The sequence below is a fragment of the Cotesia glomerata genome, linkage group LG1, assembly GCF_020080835.1.
Source record: "Cotesia glomerata isolate CgM1 linkage group LG1, MPM_Cglom_v2.3, whole genome shotgun sequence".
NCBI classification, from domain to species: Eukaryota; Metazoa; Arthropoda; class Insecta; order Hymenoptera; family Braconidae; genus Cotesia; species Cotesia glomerata.
The window spans coordinates 4,774,524-4,794,388 of record NC_058158.1 but is presented as its reverse complement, the minus strand read 5'-3'; the positions used below and the strand labels follow the sequence as shown (position 1 = coordinate 4,794,388).

At 27.3% G+C, this 19,865-nt stretch overlaps 2 protein-coding genes across 5 annotated transcripts; one reads left to right on the top strand and one right to left on the bottom strand.

Moving 5' to 3' along the window:
- The first annotated feature begins 924 nt into the window (after window positions 1–924).
- Window positions 925–17,302, top strand: LOC123264375 (neuropeptide-like 1). Of its 4 annotated transcripts, none has more exons than XM_044727652.1 (5): window positions 925–1,102; window positions 10,776–11,203; window positions 12,465–13,354; window positions 13,903–14,113; window positions 15,534–17,302. In XM_044727652.1, the coding sequence occupies exons 1-5, from the start codon at window positions 1,022–1,024 to the stop codon at window positions 15,730–15,732; spliced, it is 1,809 nt and encodes a 602-aa protein (XP_044583587.1). In that variant the 5' UTR covers window positions 925–1,021; the 3' UTR covers window positions 15,733–17,302. The 4 variants fall into 4 exon arrangements, 3 of the variants coding, with proteins under 3 accessions (XP_044583587.1, XP_044583610.1, XP_044583600.1); XR_006509323.1 differs by having other exon boundaries at window positions 13,903–14,188; window positions 15,534–15,655; XM_044727665.1 differs by having other exon boundaries at window positions 927–1,102; window positions 13,903–14,019; window positions 15,534–15,737.
- Window positions 17,303–18,674: 1,372 nt separating this feature from the next.
- LOC123269180 lies at window positions 18,675–19,521 on the bottom strand. The gene is made up of 2 exons (XM_044734771.1): window positions 19,420–19,521; window positions 18,675–19,283 (listed from the first exon to the last, which is right to left on the bottom strand). Exons 1-2 carry the CDS (start codon window positions 19,441–19,443, stop codon window positions 18,690–18,692), a joined length of 618 nt encoding a protein of 205 aa, XP_044590706.1. The 5' UTR covers window positions 19,444–19,521; the 3' UTR covers window positions 18,675–18,689.
- Between the last annotated feature and the right edge of the window lie 344 nt (window positions 19,522–19,865).

Sequence of the window (19,865 nt, the reverse complement as noted above, 5' to 3'; positions counted from 1 at the left end):
TAATTACCTTGGAATTAATTTTTCATCTTGAAAAATATTAATAAAAAATGAAAAAATTTTGATTAATATTTATTTAATTTAAATACCAAGGCGGCCGAATATTTACGTTAAAATTTTCATAAAAAAATAATAATTTAATCATAAAAAAAATTACTCTTGATTTGTATTGTTTCGAAAAAAAATTTTTCAATTTATTTCTATGAAGAAAATTTATTTGTTAAATTTTTTCATTCCATCGCAAATTTGATTAGAATGAAACACTTGCATAGCTAACAAAAAGTTGAATATAATTTTGAGTCCAGCTATGTTTCATCACAACCAATCAATCCGCGAGGAATATTTTCTAAAGCTTGTAAATCGAATAAAAATTAATAAATTAAATTACGCTGTTGGGCTACAGTTGAGGTGGGTTGGAGAAAAAAGAAGTAAACACCCACATCGGCTATGAAGAACCCAATTATGTGTGCGTAGCTCGTAGATCGTACATGGTTAACTTGAGGGTTAATAATGCATTCAACAAAATAGAAGCTCCGAAAAAAGCTCTTGACAATAAAGTCCTTTAAATTCTGTAATTTTGGATTCTATTTTTATCTCTATTTACAATATATTGTTATACTTTTATTTTTTCGCCTCATTCATGGAACGCTTTGGGAGCAATTCGCTCGAAATGGAGAACCATGTGTGTACTTACACCTTGTGCGAAGTACCCGAAAGAGAGATAGATATTCTATATATCTATCTATGTGTTTAGTTTTATATTTGAGATTATGTGTGCGTTTTATGCTATCCACAGACATAAAATGCAAACGCCTGCGCGGGTATCAAACCGCGCACTATATAAGGGCGCCAACCGGACTCCAACAGCTATTCACACTCGGAAAGTCACATCTCCGGGTTTATAATTATTTATTAAAATTATCAATCACAAATAAATAAATAATTTTATTCATAGAGAAAAACATTTGAGTCTGAAAAAATAAAAAAATAATTTTATTTATAAATCATTTTTTTTCGTTTCAAGATGATGCTAATTAGAAGACGTTGTACGAGTTTATTGCTTATTTTTCTTGCAATTGTCGTTGATCAACTTCAGATACCTTTGGTAAGTCATTTTTTCAATTATTTATATTAATTTACTTTTTTGCATGCTTTATTACTTATCAAATAAATTTTTATAATTTTAAAGTAATTTTTTTATCAACTTTTTTAATTTAAAATTTCCATGTTTTATTATTTTTATTTATTTTATAAATTATAAAATTTTAAAGCTACAAAATAGTCTAGAAACTTTTTTAAAACATTGCAGTTTATAATAAATTTATTTTTGCATTACAAAAGTTTTTTCCGTAGTCTAAATTTATAAAAGTTATTTATAAAATATAAATTGAATTTATTTGTTGTATAAATACTTGTGTAACATGTAAATATAACAAAAGATTATTAATAGCTGGGTATGTATAAAAATATGTAAAGCAAAGCGAGAAAAGTTTATGTGCGACGTAATTAAAATCGTGTCTTTTACCAGAATCGACGTGTACGTTTTCTGCTAGTTTTATATATGCATCAATTACCGCAGACAAGTCCATATTTTCAACGGTTTTTCATTCTGTCTAATGACATTTGAGTTGCAATTTAAAAAAAAAAAATAAATTATTCTTTTAATTATTAATTACCATAAATTTTAGGTTTTTACTGAATTAAAATTTCCATCATTGATAATTAATTTAAATGAAAATTTAATTAAAATTTTTTTTTAATTCTCGTGGTATGAAAAATTCATTAATAAAATTACTTTTTCATTTTATTCATATCGAACAATTTTAATATAAAGTGATATTGAAAGTAAAGAAAATAGAATATTTTATGCAAAGGCACTTTGATAGACATACATTTGGCTGGTTATCGAAGCGCTTGGATGTGGATTATGTATCCTTTTATCGGTGACATTCAAGGGATTTGATATAACTCCGAAATGATCTGACGTCATTGATAGTTGAGTTATTTACTGAGAAAAACTCCTTATTTTAGCCGGGATTTTATTTGAAATTTATTTTCACCCTATATATAAATTATACCTTTTATTGTACTTCTATTCCTATTCGTTGACAATCATATTGTCCAATTCACTCAGAATAAATCTACTTTTGAATCAAGGTATTATTGCAATCGAGAATTTTCATAAAAAATTTCCTCAACAAAATAAAATTTATTACATGCCGTAAGATGGACGGCGGAGTTTATAAGAAAGTCCTTCTTTACAAGCATGGAGTGTGTGTTTTCCATACATGCTTGTAAATTTACGATTCTAGTAAAAAATTTTCTGTTATTTATAATTATAAAAATAATAATTATAATTATAATTATAATAAAAAAAATTATTATTACAATAATAATAATAATAATAATAATAATAATATTTATAATAATAATATTTATAATTATAATTTCAGAAAAAAAATTACTCAGAATAAAAATAATTTTCATAAAAAATTTCCTCAACAAAATAAAATTTTTAAAAATTTTTTTTTTTTTTTTTTTTTTTTGTAAAGTTTTGTGTAAAGTTTTCAAATAAATTTTCTTTCTATCAAAAAAAAAAAAAAATTTATTTTGTTGAGGAAATTTTTTATGAAAATTATTTTTATTCTGAGTAATTTTTTTTTCTGAAATTATAATTATAAATATTATTATTATTATTATTATTATTATTGTAATAATAATTTTTATTATAATTATTATTTTTATAATTATAAATAACAGAAAATTTTTTACTATTAGGTGACTATAGTGGTCATTTAATTTACTATATTATATAATTATTTATATTTAATTAATTATATTTAATCTCTCGAGGAGAGATATTGAACCTCCAAAATAACTGTCGATGAAAACACAAATACGGCAAATCCACCCATCATTATTTCGGTTCTCTAAATCCTACGCTTCTTTTCGATCATTATAAATACTCAGATTCTTTCAATAGCACGAAAAATCTATTATTTTGGATTTTACTCTCTATAGACATACATCTTCCCTATTATTTTGTTCCGTATAGTTGAATTTATAAATTAATTGCAGGTATGCTTTTTTATTTTTACCCCGTATACATTCTTAGCGAGCTCAACATTCCGCTATTATCTAAACTTCTCAAGAATTTTCCTCTTACAGTATCATAAACGTCATGCAAAGCCAGAATTCTCTTAGATAACTATTAAAAGCACTCATGAAGTAACAATTGCTTTATCTTATTCACTGTTTAATGTTCCAAAATATTTTTAGAAATAATTTAAAAAATTAAAATGATTAAATTTTTTTTTTCTTTTATTAAATTCATTTTTTTTATGAGTAAGGTAAAAGCCCCAATAGATGATCATGTACCAGTATATGATCACTCCGTGTATTTGTATACCTATATTTGTGAATATAGATATACAAATACATGGAGTGATCATATACTGGTACGTGATCATCTATTGGGGCTTTTACCTTACTACAAAATCACAGAAAAATTCCAGAAAGTACAAAGTGTAGAACAAAAAAAAGAGGTTACATAAACTCAGTAATTTTCTCTCCACAAAACGATTAATTAAAATTACAAAAACAAAGCGTAAATTCTTTAAAAAAAAAAAAATCATATAAATGCACGAGATCTCATGAGTCCTTCGGAACGCAGAAGCGACTCCAAAAGAATTCAATTGACTTCGAGACCTGTTGCTTGTCTTTCAAGCTGTCGATTCTAGCGCTTTGATGAGCTGAGGGTTTTGTGTATCCGGCAAAGTACACTTACACATCTTTCTACTTAAAAAGATCTCTTAAATACAGACGGATGGATCTCCTTCGTCAAGCTAAATTTAACAAAAAACATTAATAATCTCAAAACTAAAACTCTTAAAAATTTAATCGCTTCTTTCTTTATCGCAAACTTCCATTATACTTACACTTATATTACCTTACAAGTGATATATATATATATATATATATATACTTATACCATCCTGTAACATTTACTACTCTCTCAGATTTCTTTTATACTGAGCTTAACAAGTTAACTTGAAATTAATTATTACAGAGTCTTTTAAATTTTTTTCCGTAACCTCGATAATAAAAATTAACTTAATAATTTACTATAAATTTTTAATTTCTTACGTCAATTGATAAAAAAATCCATATTAAAAGACTCTTTTGCTCCATACTAAACCGATTATCGGAGCGCCTAAGTATATGTATAGGGCAAGGGGTCTATATTATACAGTAATTACCTGTTCATTTTTTTTTTCTTCAAGTTTATCCTCTTTAAAAATACCCAACAATTTCAAGATATATTTTAGTTTATGAGGCATTTAATGAAGATAGTTAAAATTATTTTGTAGTCCCATTAACAAGGCTGTATATTGTGTAACAGTGTAATGTTACCCTTTTAGAAAATTTTCTATCGGCCAATCATCGATATTTTATTAGGTACTAAAGTGGATTTTAAATTAAATTACCAAACTAGCTATGAAAGTTTAATTTTAGATTAAAAAAAAATAAAGTTCACAATCACATCAGTTAACTTTTTCAATATGATAAATTTAAACAATAAATTATTATTAAATTGAACTATCGACATTGAAAATTTAACGATCAATTTAATTTTGAAAAATTTGTGAAGTAAAAAGCGACAATTGTTTATTATTTAAACAGATAATATTAATATATTTTATTAGTTTGTAAATGGAATTAAATTTAATATTTGATTAGATGGTATTGAGGGTATATATACGAATAAATTTAACCGGTTGTAGCTTGTATCTGCGTTGGAAGTGACAGGCGATATCTAGGCTGACAATTCGTCGAACAAAAGACACTGTGAGGTAAAAGCTTTTCTTGCAAGCTCCTTCTGAATATACATTAAATGCTAGTGTACTTTCATAAACAATGCTCTTCGATGAGGATATAGACATCGTGCGGCTGCCTTTATCAACCGCGTTCATGAACACATATATATTACTCATAATATACAGTAGTTTTATTAACTCTAACAGTCTTGGAGATTTTTTATTGCTTCTAGTGTTTTAATTAAATTTTATTTTCTGTTATAAATTTAAAAATCATTTTTTTAAAGAAAGTTTTAATGCATTTTTAATTGAATTTTAACTATCGGAAAAATAATTGTGAATAGCAATTTGATGTCTGATTGTATTTATGTAGTCGAAGCTTGTTCAAGCGGAAAAAATGAAGTATTGAATAACGAAAGTTATTTTTTTTTACCTCCAAGACGTACTTATACCCATTATATCGCTGTCAATTACTTATCACGTGAATTTAATATAATGAAAATCCTTGATTTCTTGATGATCTAGCATCTATCGATTACAGCTAAATATCATAAAATATGTAAGACACCGAGAATAAAATATCTGATGCTTTCATTCATTTTTTTTGTATATATTTTATATCATTAATTTATTTTGCAGTAAGAATTTTAATAGTTTATTATACTTTGATCTTATTTTAACAATAGAAAAAATTTTCAAGTGACATTTATTATTAGATGATTCTTGACGTGCATCATTATAATTTTGTGAAGTGCTGTAATGTAAGAATGTTCACAATACTTTCGCCTACTCTCTATCATCAATTGATTCTTTCACAAAATATTAATTGTAAAGCTTTCAATTTACTTTGATCAATAATGAACAAAAAAAATTACTCCATAAAATTGTAGGAAGGAATAATAAGACATTTTTTCTCCATGGTGTTTAATTATACTTATAATCATGATTTATAAAAAAAAAAATTTGTTGAGATAGTGATAATTTTTTTTGGACGGAAAAATCAGAGATAATATTTTTTCCGCATTTTTTTTTCAGGAACTCAAGAAGTAGGACTTTTAGTAGAATGATAATAATGTCGATGTGATATCGACAATAAATTCCATATAAAACCTTATTCTTAACGGTCTACTGAATCCAATGGTTCTTGTAGCTAATGTGAAAAAAAGTCTCCTTAATCATCAGTACCGTTGATCAATAATATATATTTCTGATTCGGACAATACTGTCAATTAATTTTTCTCCTTTAGAGACTTGGGCTTACGAAATTTCTTACATCTACATAGATGAAAAAAAATATCTCAATTGATATTCTGAAAGGGCGAAAAAATATAAAAAAATAGTATAACTTATAATTTTATATTTAAATTTTCTGAAAGATTCAATTTTGACTTTCTTTGTCACCTTGTGCTGTATATAAAAAATGAGTCATATTATAATTTAATAAATTATTGAAGCAATTGAAACAATGCAGCATTTTTTATTAGAATAAAAATAAAAGACCTAATTAGGAAACCAAACAAAATAAAATTAACGTAACAACAAAAATACACAAATTAAAAAAGAACTATTCTATTAATTATATTTCATAACAATATTGTTTTACAATGCATATGCATTAACGTTGTTTCGCAAGATTATGAGTATTCTCTTCGCGTAGTAGCATGTATTAACAGCACGCCTCTTTACAATACAATATTAAACTTGACTAACACAATTTTATTTCATTTCAATGTTTCTTGTTATACCCAAATTGTTTGGCTTTTTGCGTTGAACTTAAAAAAAATCGCAAAAAATACTTTAGCATTCATTTCTGGGATTTTACTTTTTCAACTTATATTACTAAATACTATTCAAGCACCAGCTTATTTTTTCGCTGGAAAAAATAAAAAAAGTACAGATTATATCTCGATCCATTATTTAAAAAAAAAAAAAAACTTTAGAAGGAATTATAAATGGTTATTCAATATTTGTAAAAACGTCAGAAATGATAGTCGGATGTCATGTGAAGATGGATAATTTATTACTAAACGTGAAATTCAGCAACATATGGTTCGTGCAAAATCATCTACGTGTTTAGTTTACATTACTGCAGCGGAATATGAAGCAGCTTGCTTTTTTCCTCCATATATATGTAAATTTTGTTTGTGTATGTTTAACCGTGTAACGATTCGTCATTCGCGAAAGCTTAGCCGTTTAGTCGAAAGATCCGGAGCTTTTCGGGTTTCATAAATCACGAGGAACTCTGCCGTACTAGAACGCGTGGGATGAATTAAAATCCTCGGTGTACATGTTACATATATATTACACTTGTATACATTCGGATAATAATTTAGATTATTATTATATTAGTACGAGTGTTCTCGTATAGTGCAGGTTGTACACTCATGTTACACATAATTTAACATTCTGCATTATTAACTGCATTTTTATCTTTTCATTATCATTTTTTACAATTTTTATTATCCTACTGACATAATTATCTAATTAAATTTTCTCATTTTTTATTTTTGTTAATATTAAATTTTAAACATGAAAATAAATAATAAAAATATTTATTTTATTAAAGGTCAGAAAATTAAACTAAAGTCCGGTAATTCCAGAGCCAAAAACCCTAAAGTCAGCGTTGCGAGTTGTAAATTCAAAATTAGTTTGTCTTCTACTACTAATTATTTCCTCTAATTTCACGTCTCATAACGCGGAGCTTGTAATCCTTTTTTAAGAGCTACATTTTACTCGTTACGGAATTCGCTCTTATAACTCTAATTCTTCATAAAATAAAAACGACTACACCCGGCTTATATAAATAAAAATAAAAATTACGCGCTCTTAAGATATAAAACTTTAAGTATTTTTCTCATGATTTTTCCTTCATTCTTTTGGAACCGTACCCATTTAATTGAATTTATTATCGACAACTAAAAATAAAAATAAAATAAAATTTGTGTGATTTTAAATCTGAATATTTGTTTGTATCATTAAATACAAAAGAACCCTTTTATTTTTACAGTTCAATAAATTCATTCACTATAAATTTCTCGCGGAATTTCCAGATGACTTTTTATCCATCAACATATATTTTTTTCTTTTCATATAAAATTTATAACTTAATATAAATTGAAATAGCACGAGAATGACGCTCGACAAATATTTAAAATGCAATCTTTATCAATGCTGGCAAAGCAAATTTTTTATTCATCTCAACAAATTGAATCCTTTGAAAAATATTTATGTTTTATTAGCTAACAATTGCTATAATAAAATTAAATTCTGTAATTTATTGTTCATAAAAAATTATATAATTTATATTGCAGGCCTGGGTAAGATTTTTTCCAGGTATAAAACCATTTTATATTTTATATTGCTTCTTGTCGTGGTCACGATTCAAGTGATTCACGGACTTGGCAACCCTTGATGCGAAAAAGTGAACTTGCGACTAAATAATATAGTAATAGTATACTATTTTTTTTTACGGGAAAAAAAATAAGGAAAAATATTGAGCTCTATGATAAAATAATGGATAAAGGCCCAGTGAATTGAGAAATAAAAAAATTATACCCTCCCCGCATGGAGAAATATATGTCAAAAATATATGTCGCATATATTTACGCAAAAAAAAATATGTCAACATATATTTTTCACATAGATGCTGACATATATGCAGAGATACATGCTTACATATATGTAGACATATATGTAAGCATACACTGAAAAAAAAATTTCTAAGTTTGAAAATTTTTTTACTCAAATCAAGAAAGTTAAATTTTTCAAAATTATTTTCTTAATTCAAGTTAAATTTTTTTCTCTGTATCTCTAGACATTTATATGCGCACATATATGTGAACATATATCTACGCATATATGTGAACATATATGCGGACATATATTTAGCGCAAAAAAAAATATGTGTGAAAATATATATTTGCATATATTTTTCCATGCGGGTCCAGCGGTTTGATATATCTTAAATAAAATACTTTTTTACTTATTAGTTTTTATTGTTCTTCTGGAGATTCAACAGCTTGACACTGGAATTCATTTTATTGGAAAAGTATATAGGTGGGAAAGAGAATTCCTTCCCTCTTATACATACGTGGGCATATACGTACTATACGGGAGGAAAAATGTCAAATGTAATTGGGTGTCTTTCAATTTATTATTTAATTTCTCTGACAATATTTATTGATTTTCATTTAATTAGTTGATTTTCATTTAAATAAAATTCATTTATATGAATTTTGATTGAATTTGAATTGATTAAAATAAATTTTTCTTGTAACTAATTTTCGATCTTATTTAAAAAATTTTAAAAAATCAAACGAATACTCCTTACTTTTTTTTTTATTAAAGTAAAATGATTATTTAATTAAATTAATAATTTTTTGCGGTGAATTATTTTAAATACCGTAATTAAATGCTCTTACACTGTGATTAAATTTAATGAGACAAGGTTTTGTCATTTATCTCATGACACACTCTATTATAAATTAATTACGTGACCTTTATCCCGTAATGAGTCATCATATGAACTCAACATTTGAGCATTCGCGAATTTATTTACCTTTTTGCGCTTGAAAATCAAAACGACTAAACAACTATCGAATTAAGTGGTATCAATTCAATAATTCCACGCATATGATTTTTATTCTACATTCAAGCATATATACAGTTAAATATATACTCTGGGATATATAAAACGTATATATGTATGCCCGAATACAAAAGCGTGACATTAAAATAGTGGGCTATAACCCACTTGGAATATCATATAAAGTAAAATGGTAAATAGAACTGTTGGAACGTGTAAAATTTAGTGGAGTTTGTTCAGAGAATATTAAGAGGGTATAACACGAATATAAATTAGGATAGTAATTAGTTTTGGGCAATTAATTGGGTTCGCGTCATTGCCATGTACTGTCGGTGTCACTAATTTTGAGCTGCTTTGTTCAGCTGAAGAAATTTTATTTTGTTTGTGAGAAACTAATGAATTGTTAAGAGTAAACATTAAGTCCATCAATTAATAATTATATTTTTATTTTTCTTGATAATTTTATGATATCAAGTTTTATGTCGTGGTGCAGAATGTAAACGATAATTAATTGAGCTTTCCTGGTACTAGTACGGAAGCAATTAGCCTCCTACGTGTAGTTTTTATACGACAGCAAGTGCTTAATCTTTTATTTAATTTGTATTTCGTGGGTTTTCCAAGTAGGTGCAAGCCACCTAATATTTGCGCTTCGAATTCGCGGTAGTCGTTAATCATGACTTATCTTCCGTGGGTGGGCTTGCGCTACTGACGACAAAGGATTAATTATTGATTAATTAAATAAATTGGGTATTAGTATTGAGTTGATTATTAAGAAGATGATTTTAAATCAGTTTTTGGTTTTGTTTTAAGTGTTAGATAAAAACACCAATTATTGACAGGAGTTAAATTACTATTATTATTATACAGAGTTATTTTTATATAAAATTAAAAAATATGATTGAAGAAATTTTGGTTGAACGATATTTTAATGTTTTGAATTATAATATACATAATTTGAATAAATTTTATTAAATTTTAGAAACAATTATCAAAAATTTAATAGACGAGGCAGGACAAAATTATAGAACCAATAAACTGTTTAAAATTACTTTCAATAAACCGAGTTACTTCTAGTAACTCGATTTGTTCGATTATATTTGTAATTTTTGAATTAAATTATAAATTTGGTCTTAAATTATTATTAAAAAAAAAAATGATTTAAATTAATTCTAACATTTTTCTAAAATATTAATTTTTAATATCGAATTTAATTGTAGAAACTTATTTTATCATTAAATACAGATATGTTTGTCACAAAATTTTATTTATTATTATTATTATTGTTAATTATATTGAGGATATTAAATTAATATCAATAATACAAATTTTAATCCAATTCCGTTTAAAGTTCTTAAATATTGATTGATATATTGCAGGTAACATGTCAAGAAGAAGAGGACACGCAGTGCTTGCCGCGGAAAACGTTTCTGGCGTTCCTTCGACTACCGGAAGTTAGCTCGAACTTGGCAGCATATTCTCGATCCGCGCGCATAATACAGGATGGGAGAAACGACTTTATGTATTTGAAAGCTCTGAGCACAGAGGACATGAGCGACGACACTAAAATATGTTTGCCAGCGGAAGTTTACTTTGAAATATTCAGTGATCCGACAATGCGTGCTCACTTGAGTGTAATCGAGCGGGCACAGAGAATGGTCGAGGACCTGGAACACGATTATACTAGTTTTGAAGCTGAGAAGAGGAGTATTGCAACTCTCGCCAAGAATGACGACTTGCCCGCTTCTATTCAGGAACGTTATCAAGGCGACGATCTCGATGATGATGAAAAACGGAGTCAGTCTAGGTAAATATTTTTTCTAATTAAAGATTTGAATTTTATGCAATGTAGTTCGGAAGATTAATCAATTTAATATTAAATACAATTTCATTTTTGAATTCCAAGCATTTCTAACTTTTATCAATAATAATAATAATAATTTTTTAATTTCTTATCTCAGAAAAATTCATGTAACAATTCAATAAAAATGTTGATACAAATTCTTAGACTTTCGAACGGTAGTTTCTTATATATAAATCAGAACTATGTGCTAAAATGTCATAGAGGAATTCTCTCGTCATGTAAGCTTTCTATTTAAAAGTTAACAGAAGTTATTTAAATATAATTTAGAAACACTAACAAATTTTTATTTTTACCAATAAAAATAACAATTAATTATTTTTTTAAATAGTATATTACACACCTAGGGAAGTAAAGTAAGAAATGTCTCAGATCACATGTAATTGTTGGCCGAGGCGAAGCCGAGGTCAACAAACATGTGATCTGAGGCTTTCTTATTTACTTCCCGAGGAGTGTACTATTTTTTGTCCGACGAAGGCGGAAAGCGGCAACAGTTTAGCGCAGCGGGACGAAAGTTGCCACTTTCCGCCCGGAGGGCAAAAAATTAATTTTATCCATACTGAAAAAAAAAATAACTCGATTCAAGACAAGAAATTTTGAAACAAGAAAATTATTTTGTAATAAGAATCAGGTGAAAAGACCATCAATAAATTTTAACACAATTATTCGTTATACGCCATTGATTAATGGTATGACTACGTTTTGACAGAATATTCGAGGTAATTGTTTATTGCTTTTAATTTTATTTTATTTGTTATTAGTTGCTGATGTTTACGGATCAGTAATATTATTGACTTTGTATTATTGTATTTATATAATTTTTTAAATGATTGTATTAATTTCTGTTAAAACTCGATACTTGAGGATGTCGGAATAAAATCGACGAAACTTCGTATAACGAATAATTGGATTAAAATTTATTGATGGTCTTTTCACCTGATTCTTATTACGTAAAATTATTTTGGATAGTTTGATAATCTTAGATCGAGCTAATAAATTTTTCTAACCCATTTATCAGCATAAAAGTTTTCTGTTTAATTGAAGATAATGGAACTGTTCAAAATTATTTCCTTGCTTCAAGATTCTTTCTCTTGGATCAATTAAATTTTTTTTTTTTTTTTAGTGAAAATAAAATTTTATGAAAAAAACATTTAAAAAGTCATGAATTTTGGATACAATAATTAATATAATTATTTAAATTTTAAAGTATGACTGCAGAAGAAATATTAAAAATGTACGCCGGACACACACCTGAAGAATTGGGAAAAAGCGCAGAATCGATAATAACCGCCTACACCCTCCCGAGTGGAGAAATAGACATCGAATCGCTATCACGTGATTTCCACAACGCAAAACGTAACGTCGGAGCTCTGGCTCGTGACTATGCATTGCCGTCAGGGCGAAGGAACAGAGCATCCTCAGATTCAGACTCCCAGGAGTCATCTTCAAACAGCAACAAACGTAACATCGCGATGCTCGCACGGGACAGATTGCTCCCGAAGGGCAACAAGCGGAATATCGGTTCACTGGGACGCGTGTACATAGTACCTTCTTATCAAGGGAAAAGGAACATCGGGGCCCTCGCTCGCGACTCAATGCTGCCTATGGGGAAACGGTATCTCGGCGCACTCGTTAAATCAGGCGGCTACCCTTACATCTACAACAAGAGAAATATTGCTTCGTTAGCTAAAAACGGGCTGTATAATTACGTTAAACGCAACATTGGAACCTTGGCCCGCGACTGGAACTTACCGCAGTCGCGGCACAGCCGTTCTTTGAACGAGAAGGAGTTGGGCGCAGCGCGGATCGATTTAGATAATTTGCAACGGATCGACTCGGCAAAACACCCAGAGGATCATCATCATAATCATGAGCTTGATTTTAATAAATTGAGAAAGGGGTCGAAGGTTAACAAAAATAAGAGTATTTTGGAGAGCGAACTGGTTGACGCTAAAAATAAGTCACGCAACAAAAGACAAATTGATTATTCTGAAGAGTATCCGCTGCCTGTAATGCAAAACACTAATGTGTTAGATTATGACGATTTTATGGAGGCACTTATCGCTGGGTATCCGATTGCTGAAAAAAGATTTATGGGTAAGTTTTATTTGTTTATTTATTTAACTTTTTTTTATATTCATTCAAAGTAATTGATATTTACTGAAAAATAATTACAAATTACAAATATTGACAGAAGTAATGTAGAAAATATTAGTTTGGAACATATTCAGACATGCACACTTCGAACGTGCTTAAATAAAATAACAAATATAATTTAAGATAAATTAAAGTGGACTTTTATAAAAAATTGTGATAAATTTTTTAATTTTTTACGCGGAAAAAATTAATTTTTGAATAGAGAAAAAAATTTTCTTATTCTTATAAAGATTTTATTTAATAAATTTATATCAAATCAATCAATTTAATTTTTTGGATACTTAATTAAATATTAAACTATTTTTATTTTTGAAAAATTTGGAACGTAATTTTTTTTTCAATTAAAAATAATTTTCTAAACAGTCTTTTCTTAATAAAAATAAAAAAAAAAAAAATAATTTAAAATCACTTTACGGAGATGACAAAGACTCAGTGTTCGAGGTGTGCAATAATAATTATCCTAGTGAAATTGGTAAATAAAATGTTAGGAGCAGGTTCTGAGTCTTCCGAGCGGCACGAAAACGGGGATGACAATGACGACGGGACAAACGATGATAAATCAATAAACCAGTCGCTGATGGGTTATCAGGACGTGTATCAACCAAGTAAGAGACATATCGGCGCTCTGGCACGTCTCGGGTGGCTACCATCCTTCAGGGCAGCACGATTTTCGCGCTCTCCGCGATATCTGGTCGGCAGGTCAGACCAGTAGGCTTTCCATACCGTGTTCGCCCACTTAACCACATATTGTCCAGTTGTAACACCACCTATACAGTTAAACAGACATTTTATAAATAGTATAAATAAAATCACATTCAATTAACTCCTAATCTTGATCTGTGCGCTATCGATGTCTAGAACACACAAGTAGAAGCTAAATCACCACTCTCTGTCCAATAAAAACTACCAGTTGTCTTATTCTATTACTCCAACTAAATAATTAACTTATACAATTAAATTTACTGTGTTTATCAACACGTCTATCAACGTCAACCTGTTGGCCACTAAAAAACGTCCAACGAAGTCGACACGGTAGTTAGATAGGTTTTTCAATGTCTGACTAAATGTGTACATATTTGTTTATCTCTCGATCCATCATTGTCAATACCAGTAATCAATACCAGTAGACCAATCCGTGTTCTCACTCATCAACAGTAACTTTATATATAAATATAAGACCTAGATGCAATTAAATTGTCACGATCATCAGCTATTTGTAGACCACTGTCGTCGCTATCAATTTTTTCTAAGCCTTTATATTTATTCATTATTTTTACTCGTTTTAAATAATTTAATATTACAACTTAACCGTAGATCCTCTGGCTGTTTGTGTCGTTATTTTCCTCTCCCTTAGCACCTTTCAGTGGGTAATGGGGGTTGTCGTCGTAGTCCAAAATGTTATTTTATTATTATTGTTAGTTATTTTATTACTGATTACTATCAACAGTCTTGTAAAAATTTTTTCGGAATAGTTTTTAAAAATTAAGTATAAAGAATCTAACAAAATCTTTTTAGAATTTATTGATTAAATAAAATAAAATTATTTTTATCATAATAAAAATTTACTTTACGATTTTACTTCTGAAATAAATCAAGATAAATTAAAAAAATTTTACAAGACTGTTTTAAAACATTAGTTATAGTAAAAAAGCCAGGATATTTTTTATAAACTTAGAAGCTTTTAAAAATTTTAAATTATTATTGTGAAACTCATAATTAAATGTTGAATTTTTTTATCTACCTCTATATACTCTGTACCATCTGCTGTCTAGTCTCTATACCTTGTACCCGCTTGAGGTAAGCTTGACGCAAGCTGGCAATGCAGAAACTCCAATATTAAATTTTTCTCTTTTACTTGCAATCAATATTATTATTTAAAAAATTCAGCAGATGGGTACATTGTTCGTACCAATAAATAATCGCTTAATAATTAATTAATATTACCAATAATTTTTTTAATTAATAAATGTTTTTATTAAATCGCTGTATTTTGTATTTTATTGTTAAATGTTCCTGTTTATATATTTTATAATATTTATTAAGTAAAGTTGTTTATTATTATTATACTTATGAAAGATTTTTATTACGAAGATTTCTAATATTGGATTTGAAATTCCAGGCAGGATTCCTCAGATGGGCCCTCGACCAACAACTCCCCCAACTCGCCGACTCGGTCGTTAGACACGTGGAAAAGACTGAGAACCCGCGACATGCACTATCAAAACTACCAGGGTTATTGTCGACATGGCTTCAGAAAATACCTATCATCACCCTCCACCGATGATATTATTTATCGCGCTTCTTTAAATGATAAATAAATCTAAATTTTATTGCATTTTTAATAAGTTTTTTTAATTGCTCAATTTTTGTTTTCAATTGCTCAATGTAATACTTTCATTAGGTTTTCTAACACTTGCTATTTAAATTTTCTATATAATATTTTGCTGTAGATAAAAATAGCCATTGATTTATTTATAAAGCGTTGGTGTTAAAAATCGGGAATTTACTCATTCATAAATAAAACTAATAACTAAAATGTAATTAATAGTGTCATATATATGAAACTTATAGTCACAAATAATTTTATTTTACTATTAAATGAATATATAATATATAAATATAAAAATTCAATTGCACTGAGCGGGTTCTCTGATATGATGATAGATTAAAGAGTATGTGAAATCATTGGAAAAATTTTTACATGTACGTGGTTAATGGTATAATTATATTTAAACATTATCAAAAATTTTCAATAAAAAATTATTTCGATTTTCATTATACTATACTATGATTAATGATAATTATTAAAATTATAAAGAAATAGTGGATTAGTAGAAAAGAAGCTATTTTATAGTAACAGGTCATAAACTTACGGAAAATTATTTATAGTGAACATATGTTCTAAATCAGAGTATTCCGTGAAAAATATGTTTAAAAAAGGTGAACATATTGAAAAAAATATTTCACTATTTTTAGAAAATGATCAAATGAATAATCATTTTATTTTAATTACTCAAAGCGGAAAATTTTGAAACAGCGATACTTGGAAAGATTTTTTTATGCTAAAGATCTGAGGCTTTATCCTTGAATCATGTACCGCGACTATTTCTGTGAATTTGAATTCTTTATGGAAATTCATAAAAATCTGTTGAATAAATTTCGAAATCAATAATTCAGAGAAACATTAACGGGAAAAAAATTTAGATTGAAATTCAATAAATTTTTATTTTAAAATATTTTTATCAGAAAGTTTATGACCAGTTGACTTTTTAATACTATAATATTGTCCTAACATCTTACAATTGTAACTGTAACTATCAATTTATATATCATTAATGACATATCTTTATTATTATTATTATTATTATTATTATTGTAATAAAAAGTCGCATATGAATTTTCCTTGTCAATTTAAATAATTCGAGTGGAAAATTTGAAAATATGCGAATGCTTTAAGTTTGATAAAAATCAAAGATCTGTTTAGATAAACCGAGAATTTTAATAAACTCGATGAATTTATCGCCTAACAATAAAATATAAAAACTAATATTTAAGGAGAATATAAATGTCAATTTTTTTCGGCTACTGTAGATTTTTTCAAATAAGTAGTTTAGAATAAACTCTGCTTATTTGATATACTTAGACTTGCTAATTGTTTTTATGTGGAAAAAAAACTCGTGGAAGAAAATAAATGAACGGATAAGTTGATGTGCAAATATTGTATAGATTATATTATTACGTGTAATATTGTAACATTACAACTACAATTCTTGGTGGCTGAATTGTCGTTGTAATTGATAATGTTTGGAATTTTTCGTATAATATTTTTTTGGTATCATTGCTGTGAATGACATATAAAATGAAACAAGAGAACAAGAAAATATAAAACTCTAGATTGATGATTATTTTGAAAAACTTATAAATAACTATATATGCATACACATTTATTAATATTAACATTATATAAAAATCTATAAATGTATTAACTGTGTGACTATCATGTCTTGACAATAATAACATTAATCTGATGACAATAAACTCGATAATAATTATTGGCACTATTTAAAATAATATTTATCACTTTAAAATTATTATTTAATATGTATCTATTATTTATTTATATATATTGTATGTTTATAATTTTTGTTTATTTAATTGATTCAATAAAATAGATGATCTCAGTATCAATGAGCAATTATAAATTATTTTTTATTTTCCTTTTACAGAAAGATCTCTAGATCTATGTCTTAATATTTTTCTATTTATTTATGAAAATATCTTACCATAAAAAAGTAAAAAAATTCTCAAATTAATTATATTAATACTATAAAGATCGAAAAAAATAGATAAATAATCTCTTCGTGTATTATAATTAATTTTTTATAATTATGGAATTAAAAATTTTTATTTATACTTAAAATGATTTTTTGTGAAGATAGTAATAATAAATAGTAATTATTTTTTTTTTTATTATTATTATATCGTTTTTACTTGTATACCTATTTTGGTTTTTACAAGACTCTAACCGTATTCTCCACATTTTTGCTATTACCACAGTAATTCCACTCAAGTGCCTCTATTGTTATCATATAACTCTCTCAATGTTATACTTTTTGGCTTTCGCCCTTTCAACTAACACTTGGTTTCTTTGCGTTCAACATATTATTTTCCACTTATAATCACACTGTGCTGCGACTGTGGCCGACTTATGCGTTACAATCAGTACCTGCATTTGCATTACGACCTTAAGTAGTATGGAGTACTTTTATAATGACATTTTTACTTCCATAACTACACGGGGAAACCACAGAAAACCCGGTCGGTACAGAGGCTGGCAACGTAACGCACATATTCTCTTTATTTTATAATCACTGAAAATAGCGGTGCGTGCTGGAATCGAACTCTGATCCCACTCTTTCGAAATACAGGTACCGGGCCGATTAGGCTATTGCCAGCCTTTTATTTTTTTTTTTTTAATTTATAATCAAATTTTTTTAATTCATCCGGTAAAAGTTCAAAGTATGAAATTGCAACAAAGTAAAGACTTTTAAAGTATAAAAATGATGTAAATTTGATTGAAAAAATATTTTATTGATCAATATTTTATAAAAATTCAATCAATTGACTACAATGTATAATTAGTATTTTATAATAATAATAATAATAATACATTAATTAAATATTATTTTCTTATCAACTCACAATTAATAATTGCATATTTATACCAAAAGTTCTATTGAAATTTGATTAAACAAAATAAACATTTCTTCTACCTTTACAATAAATTAGACAAAATATTCATAACTTGTAATAACAGTGAAGGTACAAGACCAATTTGGAGACCGCCTCCAACAAAAGTATTCCCAACAGGTGACAAAAGTTGCCCCAACAAACCCCCAAACAAGCTTTTTTGATTAATCAGATTAATAACATTGCCAACCTGAGCTATCAAATTATTAACTTGTAATATAAGCGGGTTCTGGTTAGAATTTAAAAGACTGTTCAGTAAATTCTGTAGGATAGCTCTTACTTCTGTTAATAAAGGTAATAGCAATTGATTCTGATTTAGCGCGTTCGAGATTACATTGATCTGGAGTAATTGGTTCAATATAGAATTCAAAAGTGTTCCTATTTGATCGAGTAATCCACCCAATCCTATCACTTGTTGTTGTTGTTGTTGTTGTTGTTGTTGTTGAATTTGACCATTTATTGCTACTAAACCGTTTACATTCGCCTGGTTCGCGTTTGCTTGGTTTCCTACGTTGAGTATTTCTTGATTGTTATTTATTGCAACGCTTTTTGAGTTACTGCTCCCGTCATTAGAATTTGTGTTTATGATATCACTATTTACCAAACTCCAAACGGAAATCTGAAATTTTATTAAATCTGTCACTTTAAAAAAAATCAGAAATTTATATTTTTCTCCAATTGTTAAATTAAAAAAATTTTTTTATTAGTTAATTTAATATTTTAGTTACAAATAAATAAATTAATAAATTACTTACAGTGATTACAAGAAGTAATTTCATCTCTTGACTCTAGAAAACTCTTCTGATACTTAACCATTATTTTCCAAACGCTATATACTAAAATTTTAAATAAAAAATCCTTATCAAATTTCAAAACAAACAATTACTTTAAGTATTTATTTATTTATTAGATTGACAATCATAATCATAAGAATTATAAATAATTGATTTTTCTAAAGATAAATGAGTATTAACCCAATTTAAATATCTACGACAGTATCTTCTCGACAATCTCGTAATTATAAATTCAAAGTTTTTTCCCAAAAATAATGTCAAGTTTATCAATCAAGCTTAAATAATCATACATTAGTATCTGAGTTTTTCTTAGAATAAATTATGACCACATAAACAGGCGATTAAGGATAAATAAATAAAAAAAAATAAATAATGTTTACGTATGTTCTATATTTTGTATATTTTTA

Coding starts and splice junctions, on each gene's coding strand:
- LOC123264375 (XM_044727652.1), top strand. CDS start 1,022: ATGATGCTAATTAGAAGACGTTGTACGAGTTTATTGCTTATTTTTCTT. Junction 11,204..12,464: donor GAAAAACGGAGTCAGTCTAG/GTAAATATTTTT, acceptor TAAATTTTAAAG/TATGACTGCAGAAGAAATAT. Junction 13,355..13,902: donor TGCTGAAAAAAGATTTATGG/GTAAGTTTTATT, acceptor ATAAAATGTTAG/GAGCAGGTTCTGAGTCTTCC.
- LOC123269180 (XM_044734771.1), bottom strand. CDS start 19,443: ATGAAATTACTTCTTGTAATCACT. Junction 19,284..19,419: donor AATTACTTCTTGTAATCACT/GTAAGTAATTTA, acceptor ATAAAATTTCAG/ATTTCCGTTTGGAGTTTGGT.